Source organism: Artemia sp. Qi Xiang Cuo, chromosome 19, assembly GCF_049724085.1.
Source record: "Artemia sp. Qi Xiang Cuo chromosome 19, ASM4972408v1, whole genome shotgun sequence".
NCBI lineage: Eukaryota > Metazoa > Arthropoda > Branchiopoda > Anostraca > Artemiidae > Artemia > Artemia sp. Qi Xiang Cuo.
The window spans coordinates 57,912,810-57,932,948 of record NC_142812.1 but is presented as its reverse complement, the minus strand read 5'-3'; the positions used below and the strand labels follow the sequence as shown (position 1 = coordinate 57,932,948).

General features: G+C 36.8%; 1 protein-coding gene across 1 annotated transcript in view; it reads right to left on the bottom strand.

Moving 5' to 3' along the window:
• The window catches only part of LOC148941048 (uncharacterized), a 22,741-nt gene extending 2,605 nt beyond the window's left edge, over positions 1 to 20,136 (bottom strand). Inside the window, exons 1-4 of the mRNA XM_089105150.1 lie at positions 20,002 to 20,136; positions 17,728 to 17,912; positions 8,525 to 8,709; positions 5,333 to 5,424 (exon numbers count right to left, since the gene is read on the bottom strand). Coding sequence (XP_088961276.1) covers positions 5,333 to 5,424; positions 8,525 to 8,709; positions 17,728 to 17,912; positions 20,002 to 20,053 — 514 coding nt within the window. The 5' untranslated portion in view covers positions 20,054 to 20,136. The remainder of the gene's footprint in view (positions 1 to 5,332; positions 5,425 to 8,524; positions 8,710 to 17,727; positions 17,913 to 20,001) is intronic.
• Between the last annotated feature and the right edge of the window lie 3 nt (positions 20,137 to 20,139).

Here is a 20,139-nt window from a genome sequence, read left to right as displayed (position 1 = left end):
ATATTGGAAACAAGGCTTTATTACCCCTATCAAAAAGAAAAATGGGAAGCCTGGCTTTGATGACATTCGTCCTATTGCCCTCACCTCAATTTTTTTCAAAATTGTATGAAAGTTTTCTCGCAGACTGGCTTAAGATGAAAGTCCTCCCCCTCATTGATCTTAGACAGTTTGGTAACTCTCAAATCCACGTCAACCTTTCATTACCTGATCCATCTTGTTGATACCATGGGTAAATTACATAAAAAACCTAACACTTGGTTTAATCTGATTTCTATTGATCTTCCAAAAAGCTTTCGATTTGATTAACCACAATTTACTCATAGATAAACTCATAAATGAATTCCACATTGAAACTGTCCTTGTTAAGCTCGTTGCCTCTTTTCTCTCTTATAGATCTCAAGCAGTTAAATATCTAAATTGTTTCTCAGATCATCTCCCCATATTTGATGGCATTCCTCAGGGGACTATTCTAGGCCCTCTCCTTTTTTCTCTTATGATTAACACCCTATCAACACTTTATGATAATAGGTAGAAATTTGTCGATGACTTGACAATTTTAGAGATATGTCATAAAAACATTTTTAGCAACCCAATTAGCATACTCCAAGATATTGCCTGTGAGGCCTCTTCCCTTGACATGACAGTTAACCCTTCTAAATCCGCAATAGTCTCAGTAAGTTTCCTTAAATCCCCTCTCTTTTTCTTGCTCCTATTCCTCCTGAAACCTCTGTCACATCTCTTAAACTCCTTGGCGTTACAATTTCTTCCAATTTGAAATGGGATGCCCATATAAATAATATCCTACGACAAGCAAACTCCTCGCTTTCCCTCCTTAAACTTTTAAATAAATTTAGTTGCCCTCAATCACATTTACTACAAGCATACATTTCTTTTGTGCGTCCCATATTAGAGTATGATTGTCCTGTGTGACACCCTGGCCTTTCAAATGAAGCAACACAAAAAATTTAAAATGTCCAAAAGAGAGCTCTAAGAATTATTTTTAAAGAGGGCAAGATACCATATTTGCATTTGTCAAATATTTCAAAACTCCAAGAAGTTACCGACCGGTTCTGGACTCCACCCGTTATTTGCCGAAACAAACCCAACCCCTCCCCTCTCAGACACCCCCCACCTTACTTCACTCCCTCAGCATCATCTTGCCCCCCCCCCAACCCCCATATAAAGATCACTCCCAATTTGACTTATTCCCAGATCACCAGGAAACCTTTCTCCCTTCCCTTGCACTTTATCCCCCCTGGCTACCCTACCAGTATGACTCTGGTTTAAGAGTAAGCAGGCAGAATGATCCACAGGTAACACATCCATGCAAAATTTCAAAGACTTCAAATAGTAAGACAAATTCCACCGTAGTTCCATCCTAACTTAATAATATTCCCATAATTTGTTCGCTGTCCTCCTTTTCTCTCAAGACCGGTCCAGTCCCGCCTTTTAATAATGCCTCAAAACCACACCCTTACCCACAGCACCCTTCTCATAAACTTCAACCCCAAATAACTCCATCCCGAATTGAAAAAAAATCCCAATACCCAAATCGGTTTAAATTACCAACTTTCATACTTACCAATGCTGAGAGCCTGAATTTTGACAAAATTACCGAACTCGAGGGTATCTCTGAAATTCATAAAATTAATATTAGTGCTGTGACAGAGGTTCAGTCCCAGAACCCAGATTTCCTAAAAATTAGCAATTATACTCAGTTTATAAAACTTCGCCCTCCCGACCACCCTCTCGGGAAAAAAGGGGGTGGTATATTATTTTTTGTCCGAGATAACCTCCAACCTAAACTCATCCCCACCCCCAACTTATCAGATGATGATGACATTCTATGGCTGAGCCTTCGACCGAAAGTACTTCCCCGCCCGTTCAATTTAATTGTAACCGCCGTCTTTTATCGTTCCCCTAACCAATGTATTGACCAGAAACGCAAATTTATCCAACAATTTCTTATAAGTGCTGACATTGTGTTATCAAAGTATCAGAACGCTGGTATTTGCTTACTTGGTGATGCGAATGACCTGAGGGTTGACTCTATCTGCACCTCTTTTAATATTAAACAACTGGTTAAAATATCTACAACAAAAGGTAACACCTCTCTGGATGTTATTTGTTCAAACATGAGTAAGTTTTATAACTCCCCGCAAGCACTGCCACCACTAGGAGGCAGTTACCACTATTGTCTTCTTTTTTCTCCCTCCTCAGCCATTGAACATTCCTTTACTACCTCCATTGGGGTTTGCCGTCCCCTCAGTGACGCAGGACTTTTTTCTTTTGGATCATGGTTGACCAGTGAAAGTTGGCCAGACCTTTATAATTCTAATAACCTTGATGACAAAATTTTGATTTTGCACAAACAATTAATTGATTCCTACTCATTATGTGTCCCAGAAAAAAAAAATCAGAAAGTGCTCCAGTGATAAACCTCACATAAATAATCACAATAATATATTGATCCGCGAGAACATAAGCTTATTTAAGAGGGGTAATTAAGATAAAGCAAATAATTTAAGAAAGGAATTGAAAAGTCAAATTAGAAAAGCTGCCCAAGCCTATTATAAAAATAAAATTAAATACTTTTGCCATGATAAACCAAAGAACTGGTACTCTGAAATTAAAAAACTTACCGTCAAGAGTCAAGAACAACTAAATTTTAATATAAATGAACCTCCAAAGACCACAGCTAATGACCTCAATAAGTTTCTGGCTTCTATTGTCCACAGTCTCCCATCACTATCTTACGAATTTCCAGATATTCCTGATCCTCTTTCACTCCCACATATTTCTCCACTTGATGTTGTAAAAAAAATTGAAAAACTAAAACGATCAAGCATTTGCCCTTTAGATATTCCTGTTCCTCTGATTAAAGCTGTCAGTGATTACCTCTCAAAACCCCTATCCACCCTGTTTAATGAAATTACCGAATCTGGACAGTTCCCTCAATATTGGAAACAAGGCTTTATTACCCCAATCAAAAAGAAAAATGGGAAGCCTGGTTTTGATGGCATTCGTCCTATTACCCTCACCTCGATTTTTTCAAAATTGTATGAAAGTTTTCTCGCAGACAGTTCTCGAGAAAGCTTAAGATGAAATTCCTCCCACTCATTGATCTTAGACAGTTAGGTAATCTTAAATCCGCGTCAACCTCTCATTAACTGATCTATCTTTTGATTCCATGGGTAAACTACTTGAAAAACCTAACACTTGGCTTAATCTAATTTCTATTGATCTTCAAAAAGATTTTGATTTGATTAACCACAATTTACTCCTAGATAAACTTATAAATGAATTCCACATTGAAACTTTCCTTGTTAAGCTTGTTGCCTCTTTTCTTTCTAATAGATCTCAAGCAGTTAAATATTTAAATTGTTTCTCAGATTATCTCCCCATATTTAATGGCATTCCTCAGGGGACTATTCTAGTCCCTCTCCTTTTTTCACTTATGATTAATAACCTTTCAACCCTTTACGACAATAGATGGAAATTTGTCGATGACTTGACAGTTTTAGAGATATGTCATAAAAACATCTTTAGCAACCCAATGGGCATACTCCAAGATATTGCCTGTCAGGCCTCTTCCCTTGACATGACTGTTAACCCTTCTAAATCCGCAATAGTCTCAGTAAGTTTCCTTAAATCCCCTCCCCTTTTTCTTGCTCCTTAACCTCCTGAAACCTCTGTCACATCTCTTAAACTCCTTGGTGTTACAATTACTTCTAATTTGAAATGGGATGCCCATATAAATAATATCCTACGACAAGCAAACTCCTCGCTTTCCCTCCTTAAACTTTTAAATAAATTCAGTTGCCCCCAATCACATTTACTACAAGTATACATTTCTTTTGTGCGTCCCATATTAGAGTACGCTTGTCCTGTGTGGCACCCTGGCCTCTCTAATGAAGCAACACAAAAAATTGAAAATGTCCAAAAGAGAGCTCTAATAATTATTTTTAAAGAGGGCAAGATACCGTATTTGTATTTTTTAAATATTTCAAACCTAGAGACCATCGAGAGACGAAGAAATAAATTGTGCTTCCGTTTTTCAAAAAATATTATAACAAACCCTCAGACGGCAAGTATTTTCCCCATATGTCACTCCCAATCCATATTACGGTTGCCTCGAGCTGTTTCTGATCCCATCCCGGTGTTGTCCCCCCGTCACGGCGTTACTTCGAGATACGAAAGAAATTTTGTCCCCTTTATTACCGGAAAAATGAATAAAATGTCCCAATAGCTTCTTTTTTTTTCTTTGTTTCCCCCCCCCCTTCTGTACCAGTTTTTATTTTTTAACTCTTTTATTTACTTACTGTAGTTGGATTATTGACACTTTCTTAGTGTCTCTTTTAATTCATATGCATTTATGTCTCGCTCTTTTTTTTCTGTTTATATGCGTTTATTCCCCCCCCCCCTCCCTTTTTTTATGTCCGTTATAATTCTTTTTCCGATTCGTATTTGTGTAAGTTTAGTTTGATCAGTTTTTATCTTTTTAACTTTTTAATTGACTTTTTACAGTTTTAATTATTGACTGTTAAATGATTGTTCATTATGATTTTTCTATTTCGTTGTTGTTGTTTCATTTTTGCCAGTTTTAGTGCAATCATTTATATTGTCGACTCCGAAGTCCGAATTCGGCCCTTTGTGGGCTTGTGACAGTGATCTTTTTGAAATAAATATCTTATCTATCTATCTATCATATTCTATATATGAGAGGGGGCCACCCTTCCTCAATCCCTAGGTCTTTACTCTGAAGTTTGATTTTTTATCCCAACCCTGTAAAAACAACTCCTGAAACACATAGGCTATGAAATATAAAGCTTTTTTAAAGCGCTGAAAAGTTTTAGCATTAAGAGAGGTTTTGCATAAGAAGGTAAAACTGTGTAAGAAGTGGGTATTTATCTGTATATTGAAATACATAATCATGCTCATAAGAATATTTCTTTTTTAGTTGAATAGAAAGCATTCAACCTATACATAGTTTATTAAGTTGAATTTTTGTTAAAAAATTTATAACCATTGGTTGTTCACACTTAATTGGACACCTACTTAAATATATATTTAATTTTGATGAATATGTGATGTTTTCAAGCTTAAGTCGCCGAATTCAAGGTCGGGACCGAAACAGACCCTAGAAAGTTTTCTCGTCAAAGAAGGAGAATAAGGTCCATATAGACTAAATGAATGTTGGCTAGAACTGTCCCGGTTTACAGGAAATGGAAGCATACATACTTTCTCAAAGCCTATTTTAAAACATGCTAAAAATAAAAGAAATTTTTTTCAACATGATGAATTGACGGTAATAATATGTAGAACTGTTTACCGTTTGTTCCGTAAGACTTTAGCTCGAACCATCCATCTTCAGAGTCTGAGCAGTCCATTATTATGTCTACCATCCAATAGTGGTCCCCATATCTAAAATTAATACATAAGGTACAAAGCTATAGGAATAATGTTTAGGTTTTTCAAATATAAAATCCACGAAAATGGTGCGATTTTTTTTTTACTAACCATGAATATGCTGCCATCTTTACACAACTTTGCTGTATACGCTGCAGATATCTGCGTACAATAAAATTAAAATTTTTGAAATTTTGTCGAAATTTTGTTTCTGCATATCTGTTAAAGACAATAATTTGTCAATTTGTCAATTAATTTTAGTTGTATCAATCAAGAACCGTTGTTATTTATGATATTAAATATAAAAAAAGCAAGTTTTTTTTTAACGGAAAGTAAGGAGCAACATCAAAACTTAAAACCAACAGAAATTATTCTGTATATGATAGGGGCTGTCCCCTCCTCAACGGCTCGCTATTTACGCTAAAGTTTGACTCTTTTTCACAACTGTATTTTTTAAAAAAATAAAAAACTTTATCGTAAAGAGCGAGGCGTTGAGGAGGGGACAGCCTCTTTCATATACAGAATAATTTCTGTTCGTTTTAAGTTTTATTCTCGCTTCTTACTTTCAGCTAAAAAAAATTTGTTTTTTTATTTAATTTCTGAACGTTTTTGAACTAATGCAGCTTTGATTTTGGCTAACCGTACATGAATAATAAAAATGAAATTACATATTAATTTTACTTTTTTTTTACCTAAATGACATTCTCGAAATTTTGATCTGACGTAACTTACGAAACAACTTACGTAACGAACTTCTAGATTCGTATATTTTTATTACGCAGATGAGGGGTTTTCCCCCTAGTTAATACCTCGCTCTTTACGCTAAATCTCGAATTTTGTTCCAATTCTTTAAGAATGACCCCAGAATCACAAAGGCCGTTTGATTAGAATAGATAGATTTTTTGAAAGTACTAAAAAAAATTTAGCGTAGAGAGTAACGTCTGACTAGGGGGAGAACCCCTCATATACGTAATATTTTTGTTCGTTTTAAGCTTTAATGTTGCTCCTTACTTTCAGTTAAAAAAACTTTTTTTTTTATTTAATTTTTTATCGTTTTTTAAATAATGCTGAGAAATCCGGTGGCCCCCGTCATAGAAATACCCCTTCCTTCATGACAATATCCTCCATGGAAAGATCATTCAACGTAGCTTCCTTCTCTAACCCCCCTTCCAACCAGCGGAAATCCCTCCTGAAAACTTCTGCATACTTCCAAGTAACAAATACTATATGTAAACAATGGGCAAAGTTCATAACTTGGAGCCCTTCCTCCGAGGACTGTGGGGGATTAAGTAATCCTCAAAGACATTTATGAGGTTTTCGACTATGCTGAACAAAATGGCTATCTCAATTATGATCAATGACTTTTTGAAAAATATTAGCGTGGGAGGAGGCCTAGTTGCCCTCCAAATTTTTTGGTCACTTGAAAAGGGCACTAGAACATTTAATTTCCTTTCGAATGAGCCCTCTCGCGATATTTTACGACCATGTAGGAACTTGAAACCTCTACAGTCAGGTTCTCTGATACGCTGAATGGTTTGATTTTCATTAAGATCCTATCACTGTTAGGGGAGTTTCCTGCTTTTTTCGAAAATAAGGCAAATTCTTGCAGGCTCGTAACTTTTGATGGGTAAGACTAAACTTGATCAAACTTAAATATCCAAATTAGCAGGAAAATCCAATTCTTTTGATGTATCTACGGGTATCAAAATTCCGTTTTTTAAAGTTTTGGTTACTATTGAGCCGGGTCGCTCCTTACTTACAGTTCGTTACCCACGAACTGTTTGATAAAATTAGTGGAAGATACATGAAGGAGTCATACTTTTTTTTCTCTCTAAAAAAGCCCACTTGTAAAGAAATTCAATGAGAAGGATGCACACAAGCTAACGAAAAATGGCTGAGGTGCAAGGCAGTGAAGCTGTAAGCCAACTGGGGGTGGATAATTATGTGCTAGACATAATTTTGGACTTGAAAAAATCGTTGATTGATTTTCTTAGAGTCATTGTCTGAGACTGGTGGTCTCTTCAGAAGGTTGCCAGGGAAGAGATCAGAGAGCTGAGAGGTTACCTGCATCCAAAGACACTTTCCTCAAGAAATAGCGGGTCACTGGCCGTCACACTCTTGACACTACTAAGCTTCAAAATTTTGCAATTCAGAGACTGTCCTACTTTTAAAGCATTGAAGCGTGTTAGCACCTCGACCGAAAAAAACCTAGTTATCTAAAAACAATTGAAGGAGTGATTGTAACTATGTGCCCATCAAATCTCATGGGGCTCTAAGTTCCTCCCTGCGAAAAATTGGTGATCCACTGAAGTGGTGTACGCCTTAGAAATTCACTTCCTCTTTTTTCTTGTCCTAAGGTGTCTATCGCAATCGCTCCCAGCATATTTCAGCACTTTCGTAAAAATGTCAAATATTGGGCTTAAGCCTCTGTAAAGCATATCATGTCCAATTGGCCCATGGCATTTTCCCCATAAGTTCTTTAGCCTATCAAAGAAAAAAACCTGACCAATTTTCTGTCGAAAATTCTTCGATGACAATAAGGAATACTGAGAGGTCACAGTTCTACTTGTACCTCAAACCTTACTAGTTTAAAATTCTTGTATCATCTGGTTCAATCAAGATGCAAGATTCCTATTCTTCAGTTAAAATTTAGAGCTCACTCTAGTCTTTTGATCTGAAATATTACAATATGATAAATCCTTTTGGTCCAAGCATGTTGAAAAATGTTAAGTCTGGCGACGCCTTTTAATCATAGCTGATTATTTTGACAGAGCCTTTTAATGGCATTTTCAACATTTTATCCAATGCCATGGGGTAGGGGCTACTGGGGTGTCCCAGGGGTAAAAAATGAGCGAGTGAAGGCTTCCTATTAAATTATTTTCAGTACTTAGAAAATTTTTACTAGAACAATCAAATTTTGATTTAATGAGCCCACTCCCAAGTTTTTGTGATCATTCTTTCAAAACAAAATTGCTGGGCGAAAAAAAAAGTAAAGCAAAGATGATAATATATGGGACTAAGTTTGAATATACTTTTTTTTAAATGCATCCTTTAAAGTAATGATTAATTACGGTAAAGATATTTTCTTTTGAAAGTGACTAATATTGTTACTTACACGTTGAGTGGTTGAAATCCTGGATCGGAGGAGGACTTGGAAGTCCATGCAAGAGCTGTTCCCTCTGCAGGAGCACCATTATAAAGTCCTTGGCCTGATTGAACGCCATACCAATCAAGTTTTGTTTCACCTGTATTCCAAGCGTTGTATTTAGCATAATGTTCTGTGGTGCCAAGTGAGTTAACCTGATTAAAAGTAACAAAATGGGATTACTTGAAATACAGCAAAATGGATTTTGTAAACTGACTTGACTGAGTAGCTCCAGTCCTGCTCTTTAGCAGCTATTTTTGTAGTGATTCAATGTTTCAAATGCTGAATCAGTTTTTGAGTGTGTATTCAGACCTTAGTTTATACATTTAATAGAACTCACATTCCTGTCAAATTCCCCAAAGTGTAGAACAAACAGTAAATTGAAAGATTTTCCGCCATTAAATTGTATTTGTAAAATAAAAAGAAAACTTTATCATAACCTTATATTTATTTTACAGACAAGAAATGATGTGCAATGATATACAGGAAAAAAATGAATGAATTTCTGAATGTTTCGAGGGTTTAGCCTTCAAATTTCACGGGTCTATTCAAGTCCAACAAATACTAGAACGTTCGTCAATCGCTTTTACCGAAATCCCACCGTTGTATCCAAAATTCCTATTTCCGTAACAAAATCTATAGGCTTGGCAAGGAAAAAAGTGGAAAATCCAAATTTAAAGTAGAAATAAAGTGCTAAAGTAGGTCTAGAAATATTAGAGGAGAAACATTCAAAATAAAGTAGTCTACTCTAAAATATAGTAGAAATGGAAGCACTGGGTTTAGGGTGCAAGAACAGATTTAAAAATAAATGTTAAGAAGACAAGGTTCCTTAGGCTTGAAATATTAGAGGATGAAGAGGTGATGTTACTCAACAAGAAAGTCTATCTCAAGTAGAAAGCTTCACTTGGTTAGGTAGTATTATCAGTGAATGCGGTGGATAACGGTGGAAATGTTAAAAGTAGAATAGCCAAGGTTCAGGGGTCTTTTTCTTAGTTGAAGGAAGTTTGGTAAGAATAGAGTATATGTGAAAAATCTCTTGAATGGCAAAATCACTAGGCACTATAAGAATCTAGGTTGTCAAAATGGTGGATGTGAAATTCCCTCAAAAGGTATTAAGCTGAAAATCCCTGGGAATGTTGAAGGATATGTTTAATTAAATCGAAAGACACTGTGTGCATTCAGGCTGTCAAAAGGCCGTATCGGAAATATCTGCAAAACAGTGGAGGGCATCAAGTTGAAACTTTCATAGAATGCCGAGGGGGATATTAAACTCATTCACAACGCATTGTGTTCTTCAGGGTTGTCAAAAAGGCACATCAGAAAAATTTCAGAAACAGGTATCAAAAGAAATTATTTGCATCTTAGAGATTTTTGGAGAAAATTGAGAGGGATTTTTAATCATAGGCAGCGCAGTAGCACTGCCTAAGCAAAGAACGTTGTTGGCACAATATATTATATTTTTTTTTCCTTTAGACCAGGGTACTTCGTATCGGAGGAGTTGTCATAGAAACTTAGAAAAGGGTTCATTTGATTGGAAATTGGAATGGCTAGTGGCTTTTTTAGTAGTCGAAAGTGATCGGAAGGCAACTAACACCCCTACCACGCCCACCATTTACCCAAACATATCCAATCAAAATTTTGAGATAGCTATTTTCTTCAGCGTAGTTGATCTCAAGATAGAAATTATGTTTTTGAGGAGGACACTCCCCAACAGCCATCAGGGCAAGGGTTGTAAGTAATGCCCTGAGGGCATTTAAGATTTTTATAGAAAGCGTTGTCGTAGGAAACTTCAAAAAATGATCAGTCGATTGGAAATTCAAAGGGCTAGTGCCCTTTTTAAAAGTCGAAAGTGATTGGAGGGCAACTAACCTTCTTCTCAAGCCCACCTTTTCCCCAAATACATACAATCAAAATTTTGAGAAAGTTATTTTGTTCAGGGAGTTGAAGGGTCCGTACAATTAGGTCTTTGAGGATGAAACACCCCCCCCACTCCCCCCACAGCCCTCATGGCAAGGGGTGTAAGTTATGCCCTTGGGGAATATAAGGTTTTTATAGAACGCGTTGTCGTAGAATTTCCAAACTGGGTTCATTCGATTGGAAATTGAAATGGTTAGTGCCCTTTTAAATAGTCGAAAGTGATTGGAGGGCAACTAACAGTCCTTCCATGCCCACCATTTCCCCAAAGACATCCAGTCAAAATTTTGAGATAGCCATTTTGTTCAGCGTGGTTGAAAAGTCCGGAAATTATATCTTTGAGTTGGACAATCCCCCCGCATCTTCAGGGCAAGGGTAGTAAGTTATGCCCTGGGGTCATATAAGGTTTTTACTGAAAGCGTTGTCGTAAAAACTTGAAAAAGGGCTCGTTCGATTGGAAATTCAAAGGAATAGTGCCCTTTTTAATAATAGGAAGTGATTGGAAGGCAACTCCCCCCCCTCTCATGCCGACCTTTTCCCCAAACACATCCAATCAAAATTTTGAGATATCCATTTTTTTCAGCATAGTTGATTTCCAGATAGAACACACACACACACACACACAAAAACACACACACACAAAAACCCACACACAAACATAATAACACACACACACACACACACAAAACAGAGAGAAATGCAAAAAGTTAGGTTTATTTAAGATCACTTAACGTCGAGGCTAAGTGATCTTAAATGAACCAAACTTTTGGCATGTCTCTCTTTACCTTTTGCTTGCAACAGTGACGAGGTAAACCACCACACTACACAAAATATTCCATGTCTTACATTTCGAGGAAAAAAATTAAACGAAGTTTGAAACATCTACAGAATGTAACGTTGACAATAAACAACGCTACGAAAATATTGCAAGTGTTAGCCTACATTTCAAAGAAAAAATCCTGAAATTAACTTTGAAACACCGACAGAATGTAACAGTGACAAGGCAAGCCACTAAAAAAAAATTTCAGGTCTTACATTTCAATAAAAAAAAAATCTAAAATGTACTTTGAAACATCTACGGAATGTGGCGGTGACAAGACATAACGCTACGAAAATTTTCCAAATGTTACATTTCATGAAGAAAATCATGAAATAAACTTTGAACACCGACAGAATGTAGCAGATACAAGATAAACCACTGCAAAAAAATACTCCAAGTCTTAAATTTCGAAACAAAAATTCCAAATGAACTTTGAAACATAAAGAGAGTGTAACAGTGACATCGTAAACCACCACAAAAAATATTTCAAGTCTTAAATTTCAACGAGAAAAAAAATCCCCAAATGAACTTTGAAACATCAACAGAACGTTGCAGTGACATGGTGAACCATGAGCCAACAGTGCAAAATATTTCAAGTCTTACATTTCGAGACAAAAATTCCAAACTGAACTTTGAAACATCTACTTAGAGTAACGGTGACTAAGACACAACGCTACGAAAATATTACAAGTGTTACATTTCAACGAAAAAATCCTGACTTGAACTTTTAAACACTGACAGAATATAACAGTGACAAGGTAAACCATGACACAACACTACAAAAAAAATATTCAAAGACTTACATTTCAATGAAAAGATTCCAAAATGAACTTTGAAACATCATGAGAGTGTAACTGTGACATGGTAGATCATGACATAACACTACAAAAAGTATTCCTAAAATATTCATAAAAATTTCTAAGTCTTGCATTGTAAGGAAAAATATTCCAAACGAATGTTGAAACATCTACAGAGTGTAACAGTGAGAAGGTAAATCGTGACACAACACTGCAAAACTATTTTAGGTCTTACAGTTCAAGGGGAAAATTCCAATGGTGTGGTTTTGTGTGTTTTTGTGTTTGTTTTTTTGGGTTTGTGTGTGTTTATGTGAGTGTGTGTGTGAACTTGTGTGTGTGTGTGTTTGTCTATGTTAGTGTGTGTGAACTTTGTGTGTGTGTGTGTGTGTGTGTGTGTGTGTGTGTGTGTGTGTGTGTGTGTGTGTGTGTGTGTGTGTGTGTGTGTGTGTGTGTGTGTGTGTGTGTGTGTGTGTGTGTGTGTGTGTGTGTGTGTGTGTGTGTGTGTGTGTGTGTGTGTGTGTGTGTGTGTGTGTGTGTGTGTGTGTGTGTGTGTGTGTGTGTGTGTGTGTGTGTGTGTGTGTGTGTGTGTGTGTGTGTGTGTGTGTGTGTGTGTGTGTGTGTGTGTGTGTGTGTGTGTGTGTGTGTGTGTGTGTGTGTGTGTGTGTGTGTGTGTGTGTGTGTGTGTGTGTGTGTGTGTGTGTGTGTGTGTGTGTGTGTGTGTGTGTGTGTGTGTGTGTGTGTGTGTGTGTGTGTGTGTGTGTGTGTGTGTGTGTGTGTGTGTGTGTGTGTGTGTGTGTGTGTGTGTGTGTGTGTGTGTGTGTGTGTGTGTGTGTGTGTGTGTGTGTGTGTGTGTGTGTGTGTGTGTGTGTGTGTGTGTGTGTGTGTGTGTGTGTGTGTGTGTGTGTGTGTGTGTGTGTGTGTGTGTGTGTGTGTGTGTGTGTGTGTGTGTGTGTGTGTGTGTGTGTGTGTGTGTGTGTGTGTGTGTGTGTGTGTGTGTGTGTGTGTGTGTGTGTGTGTGTGTGTGTGTGTGTGTGTGTGTGTGTGTGTGTGTGTGTGTGTGTGTGTGTGTGTGTGTGTGTGTGTGTGTGTGTGTGTGTGTGTGTGTGTGTGTGTGTGTGTGTGTGTGTGTGTGTGTGTGTGTGTGTGTGTGTGTGTGTGTGTGTGTGTGTGTGTGTGTGTGTGTGTGTGTGTGTGTGTGTGTGTGTGTGTGTGTGTGTGTGTGTGTGTGTGTGTGTGTGTGTGTGTGTGTGTGTGTGTGTGTGTGTGTGTGTGTGTGTGTGTGTGTGTGTGTGTGTGTGTTTGTGTGTGTGTGTGTTTTGCTTCACACACAAACAAACACTAACACACAAACACACACACAAACAAACACACACACATTCAAAACACAAAAACATACCCACATAAAAATACACACACACACACGAACACAAAACTCACACACACACAATAACACAAACACAAAAAAACACAAACACAATAAACACACACACAAACACAAACGAAAACACACAATAAAATAGAAATCAAAACCAGCGTAGAAATCGACGGCAAAGTGTAGAAATCACGGTCAACCTGTAAAATCATTACCAAAACAAGGAAAGCCCGAGAAGCGTTTTAAATACTCTGTGGCGTGCAGTGCTTCTGAAAACCCGACTGGATGAGCTTAAATAAAATTTTGATCAACAAACGTCTAAAAGAGTTTTGGGGGAGATGGGGCGATGAGAGAGGGGTGTTAAAGAGTAGTTATAGTTCTTTACTGTGGTGTGAATTGCTTGGGAAAATCCAAACGAATGAGTTGAAATAAAATTTTTAACAAGAAATGTCTGAAAAGTGTTTTGGGGGAGATGAGGCGATGACAGAAAGGTGTCACAGCGGGCAGTAATACTATGGTACTGTGGGGTGAATTGCTTAGAATATCAAGCACTAGTAAAGAAGGGGGTTGCTCTGTTTTGAAAAATATAGTGTTTAATGGGATATTTTAGCTTATTTTCGGAGTGAGAATATTGAAAATATCCTAGGGGGTGAGGGCTGGCGTCATGCGGAAGGCTGGTGCCAGTTTGAAAACAGTGTCGCGGCGTCATTCCGCTCTGGACAATAAGTATACTTTTTAACGATTTGGACATCTACTCTTCTCGCCTGATGATCTTCAATCCTCTCTCATTAGGTATCATTGCTTAAGATGCGCATCACCGTTAATACGCAGCACGCGTGTGTGTGTGCCGTGCTGGAGCCCCATGGGGTCCTTTTAGTCTAGCTTGAGAGATACAATAGCATCATTCATATTAGACTTGGTCACAGATATCCTGGGAATCTTCGAGAAGCAAAAGGCACCAAAATTGCTAGGAATCATGCCAATAAAGACGAAATATTAGAACGCCTGAATCTTGGGTGGGTTGCCAGGGGTTTGAATCTTGCTAGCTTAACTCATAAAAATTGCATCAATTATCATGGCGCCCTCTGAAAATTATTGATAGGTGAAGGTTGGAATCTGTTGTTAGGGTAGTTTTTAAGTATCCATAAGTTTAACTCAAAGATATAGATATTTTTGTTAAAAGTCTTTCAATAATACCTCTTAATGTGGTTTAAATATACCACTAATATCAGCTCTGCCGGGGGATGGGGAGGATGGTGGTGGGGTCTGGTGTCATATGGTGATGGATGGGGGTGATGCCATGGTGGTGTGGCCTGTTTTGTGGGGGCATCATGATAGCACTATGTTGCAAAAACTTGAATCACGGGATTTAAAAGCATAATTTTTGTTAGGAAATGCCTGTAAGATGTTTTGAGGGAGATGTAGTCACGTCATGGGGGTGTTTAATATCATCAATAATTCACCAAGGTGGTATGCATTGTCATTAACTAGTATACTCTACAGCTTAAAGATAAGGTGGGTGGTGTTAAATGAATTTTTTGCTAGAGGGGGAGTTAAATCTAACAATACTCAATGAAACGGTGCATTTCGTTAAAAGTCTTTCAATTATACCTCTTAATATGGTTTAAATATATCACTAATATCAGGTCATCCAAGGAGTGGGGAGGGTGTCAGATAGGTGAAATGCCTTGGAGGTGTAGAGTATTTTGTGGGGCATTAATAATTGGCTTGGGTTGCAAAAAACTTGAATCACGGAATTTAAAGACATAATTTTTAATTTGAAATGCCTGAAAAATGTCTTGGTGGAGATGATGTCTTGTCATGTTTGGGGGGGGGGGGTCATGTAATGTCATTGTGGGGTGAGCTTCAGCTAAAAGTTAGGGTGGAGAGATTAAGGAATTTGTCCCTTGGAAGAGGTGAAAATGTAACAGGTACTAAAACGAATGGATATTTTCTTTAAAAGCTCTTAATATGTCTTAAATTTGCATGTAATATCACCCTTATTCCTCCAGTATTGCATGCTAGAGGCGGGGGGGCGTATTGTCGCGATAGTGTAAAATCTAATAACCCACGTAAAGAAACAATAGATTTTCGTTTTACAGTTATTAACATCTTGAGAGCCAAAGTCTCCTGGAAAGAGATGTTTTTCGATTGCGTGCCAAATTTTGGCTGTAAACACATCATTCTAGTGTTTGCCAAAAAATGGGGAATCTCAGGTGTCACGCAATGGGTTATTTTTAGAATATGGTTCCAGATACAGAATACTGGAAATGGCTTCATGGACGACTTGCTTGGGGCGCTGTACTATTGGAAGGGAATGACATTTCGAGTCCTGGTGGGGTCAAGAAGTCTAGAAAAAGAAAAAATATGAAAGGCGTTTTGAGCGAAAAAATGAAACACCGAAAAAAAATGTCTTGAGGCTTTTGGGTGAAAAATGTCAAAATGGTATTATCTGGCTGTGATGGATGCGCTGTCAATGCGTAAGATGCACTGATCTTACATAAAGTGTATAGCGCCATTAAGTTAACGAAGAAGAAAAAACGCTTTGGGGGTTTCGGGCGAAAAAAGTATGGGAAGACTTGGCAACGGTGTTCCCTTTAATAGAACCGGTAACCGCATTGCGTAGGCTTGACGACTTGAGGGGTTGGTAGCTCCACTTAACTGACCCTTTAAAGGCGAGGGTGTTTCGACGTGATATAACATGCGCTTCAAATAGGGCTATGTCACATGACGTCAGAGGACTTATCGCCAAAAGAAGAAATCGCCGTTAGACATTCTTCTTGAATTGTTGAACCAATGGAAGAAAGGAGTAGTCCCTAAGGATGTGCTTGAAGTAATCATGGGGCTACTACTTTGGGGGAATTTTGAGGAAGAAAATATACCATACTATTCAAATGTAGAAATATCAGAGGACATTAAAATATAAGTAATTTTGCCTCCTAGCTAGAAACCGCATTTTCTAATCTTTTGTCCACTATGTGGTACTAATTATCATCGACTATTTGAAAAGAGACAAAAGAAAGCTTTGTGGAAGGTTTAGTTGCAAAAATCTGAAAGTTAAGAGTCTAAGGAGTGTAATTTGTAAAAACAAAGCTCTAAAATGAATGTCAGAGTGTGTTTCCACAATAAGAAGGGAGTTATTACTCCACAGCACCACTATTTCGGCTTATAAATGAAAAGAGATGAACAATTAATTTCACCCCATTGCCCGATACCCCTTACAATGTTTATTTTTAGGCTGAGGAAGATTTAGACAATTTGGGCATTAAATTTTAATCTCTTGTGTATCTATCCCCCTCCACCTACATAAGGACCCACCACCCCTCCTTTGTAATAGCTGATGCGTAATTATACATCACTAGAGATAATTTTAAGAAAAATCAGTTAAATCAACTTGCTAAAAGTAAGCATTAAGACAAACATCTATACTAGCCATTTAACGCGTATTGACTGCGTGACTTCCAACGAACGAATACACCGCCATGCAACATTACTTTGTATGCAGCTGGCAAGCTCAATGTGCAGTTTTTTGATACCTTTGAGTCGATTAACTATCTCGGAATTTCCAATTAGCAGCAACTTGGTCCTCTTTGTTGTAGTTTGGTGCCTCAAAATGGCAGGAAACACTTCCCCAGGGCACAATTTTTTAGTCACTTAAAAAGGGCACTAGAACCTTTAATTTTTGTTCGACTGAGGCTTATCTTGATCTTTTAGGGTTATCGGTTCGGCGCAATCATCCCGGAGAAAAAACAAGCATCTGTGATAATTTCTTCTGGGGTAAAAAGTGAAAAATCCCACATTTTTTTTTCAACGGGAGATTGAAACCTCTACGATTGGGTTCTCGGATATTACGAATCTAATTATGTGATTTTCAGCAAGATCACTGTCCTTTTTAGGGTGTTCGCACTTTTTTCGAAAATCAGACGAATTTTCTCAGGCTAATATCTTTAGAAAGATAACATTAAACTTAATTAATATTATATTTTTAATTAGCATAAGAGCCCAAGTCTTGTGATGTATTAATTATTATAAAATCTTGTCTTTCAGAGCTTTGGGAGTCGCTCCTTACTTGAAGTTCGTTACCACAAACTCTTTGATAAATATTAAGTAAAAGGTAAATACTATTATCCTACACAGGAGGGGGGAGATACCGGAGAAATGGTCTCCCTACAAATATATTGTTTTCTCTCGTTTAAATTTTTCTTAAAAACTTTCGACTTTCATAAAAGGAAAGTCGAAAGTTTTGAAAAAACTATTAAAAAGGCCTTACACTGATATCTATAGAGCATTCCGAAGTTTCCGCATCTTCCACACATCCTGGCCGAACAAGGTGATCGATTCCTCCTCTAATAAACAAATCCTGTCCTGGATTTGTCTGTGCAAACACAAAAACAACTGTTCTGTGATTGCCTTCAGTAATTGGTGGCAAAGTAGGTCCTGACGTGGTCGAAGTAGCTAAAACAATATAGTTGCTGAAATCACTTCTGATAGTGAACTTTATCTGCTAATCTATTTGCCTGTATTTTTCTCATTTCAAATTAAAATACCATCTTTAATTTTACAAGAAAAAAAACAAGAAATAACAAGAAAGCAAAAAAACGAGTTTTTTCTGCTGAAAGTAAGAAGTAACATTAAAACTTGAAACTAACAGAAATTATTCCGTATAAGAAGAGGGCTGTCCCCTCCTCAATATCCCTCTCTTCACGCTAGTTTCTTAAGAACTTTTAAGAAAGGATCTGAGTTTAATTACACTGCCCACTGTGTTTCAGGAATTGTTCTTAAAGACAAAAGAGACAAGCGATCAAACTTAAGCGCGAAGAACGGAGTATTGAGGAGGGGGAAGCCCCCCTCATGAACGGAATAATTTCTGTTTCTTATGAATTTTTAATATTACTCCTTACCTTCAGTAGAAAACACTTTTTTCGGATCGCTTTTCAAATAGGCCCAGGAAATCTGCCCCGCTTCATGGGAACTACCCCCCCCCCCCAAAAAAAAATTCCAACATGGAAAAATCCTCCCAGGTAAAATTCTTCCGCCAGCACCTTATCCCCGAAGAATTCCATCCTCGTTGCCAGTCCCCCTAGAAAATTTCTTGCTTACAATTCCGCCTGAAAAAGACTCCCTAGCATACTTTCATTCGAAGAAATGTCTTTCTTTATTTAATTTCTTATCCTTTTTAAGATCATGGGGGAATCCCCCTTATGTGGAAGATAATTCCCTGATCCTCCTCCCTACCTAATGGCAAGTTTCTTCTACAGAAAATTTCCCTATGGAAATTTCTCCTGGTGATAATTCCCCCATGGTGATTTTCTCTCGAGATAAATCCTCCGTGCCACGTAAAAAATCCAGAGAGAATTCCAACTCAGATGAAAATTTCTCCCGGATAATTCCTCCAAAGCTTCTCCAGATTTAAAATGGGGTGGCCAACAATAAAAAAAGAGAAATAAACGAATTTTGTACACAAATTCTGAAAAATTCTCCCATATAAAATTTCCCCTGGAAAGTTCATTATATACTGTAAAAATATAATACAAAGTAAAAATTAATATAAAAATTAAAATACTGAGGCAAGTAAAATTATCTAGCATTAATTATTCCCAACTCCCACTGTTTGATAACGTTACTAGTACACTCCATGATATTGTGTAATTTTTCGTTCAGTGTATTTTGTTGTTTATTCTACCATATTCTTTTTGTAACGATTTTTTAGTAGCTTTGTGTTGTACTTTTTTTACTGTTTTTTTTCTTTTTTTATGCTATTCTATTCTACAATTCTTCATAGCGAATAATTATACTAATCAGTAATAAAGCGAATTTTATAAATATATATATATATATATATATATATATATATATATATATATATATATATATATATATATATATATATATATATATATATATATATATATATATATATATATATATATATATATATATATATATATATATATATATATATATATATATATATATATATATATATATATATATACTTTTTGGCATCCCTGCTTTCAATAAAAAAATCAAGGTACTATCACTTAAATATAATAACTCCCTATGCCTCCCCCTTCTGGATACCATCTTGATAGGATACCGTCTCTGCTTTAAATAAAAAAATAATTAACTTATTGGCACCCCTGCTTAAAAAAAAATCGATGTGTTATCATTTAAATATGATAGTTCAATATATATATATATATATATATATATATATATATATATATATATATATATATATATATATATATATATATATATATATATATATAATTATATATAAATGTTGTCCTTCTCTGTCCAATTAATTCTATTTCAATTGGTCTTGGCGCAAATGCACTGTCGAATGGTAGTACCAGTCAATTCAAACACTACTGCAAATTTTTCCGAAATTCCTAGAGAGAAAGTGACAGTCAAAATTTCTGTAGTATTATGTGCTGAAAAATTACAGAAAAATAACATAAAACTATCTGCAATATTAAGTACAAATAATAAAGGCATTTGTCTCTAGGTCGTCACCAAAATTGCCACTAATTAGGCTTACCTGAACGGGTAACAATAAGATACGCCTCTTTGAAGATGCCATCCCACTGCATGTGCGTTGTTTGGTAACCCACAGATGCTACAAAACAAAGATAAAGGCCAGAGTCCTCATCCTGTACATTATTGATTGTTAGTCGAT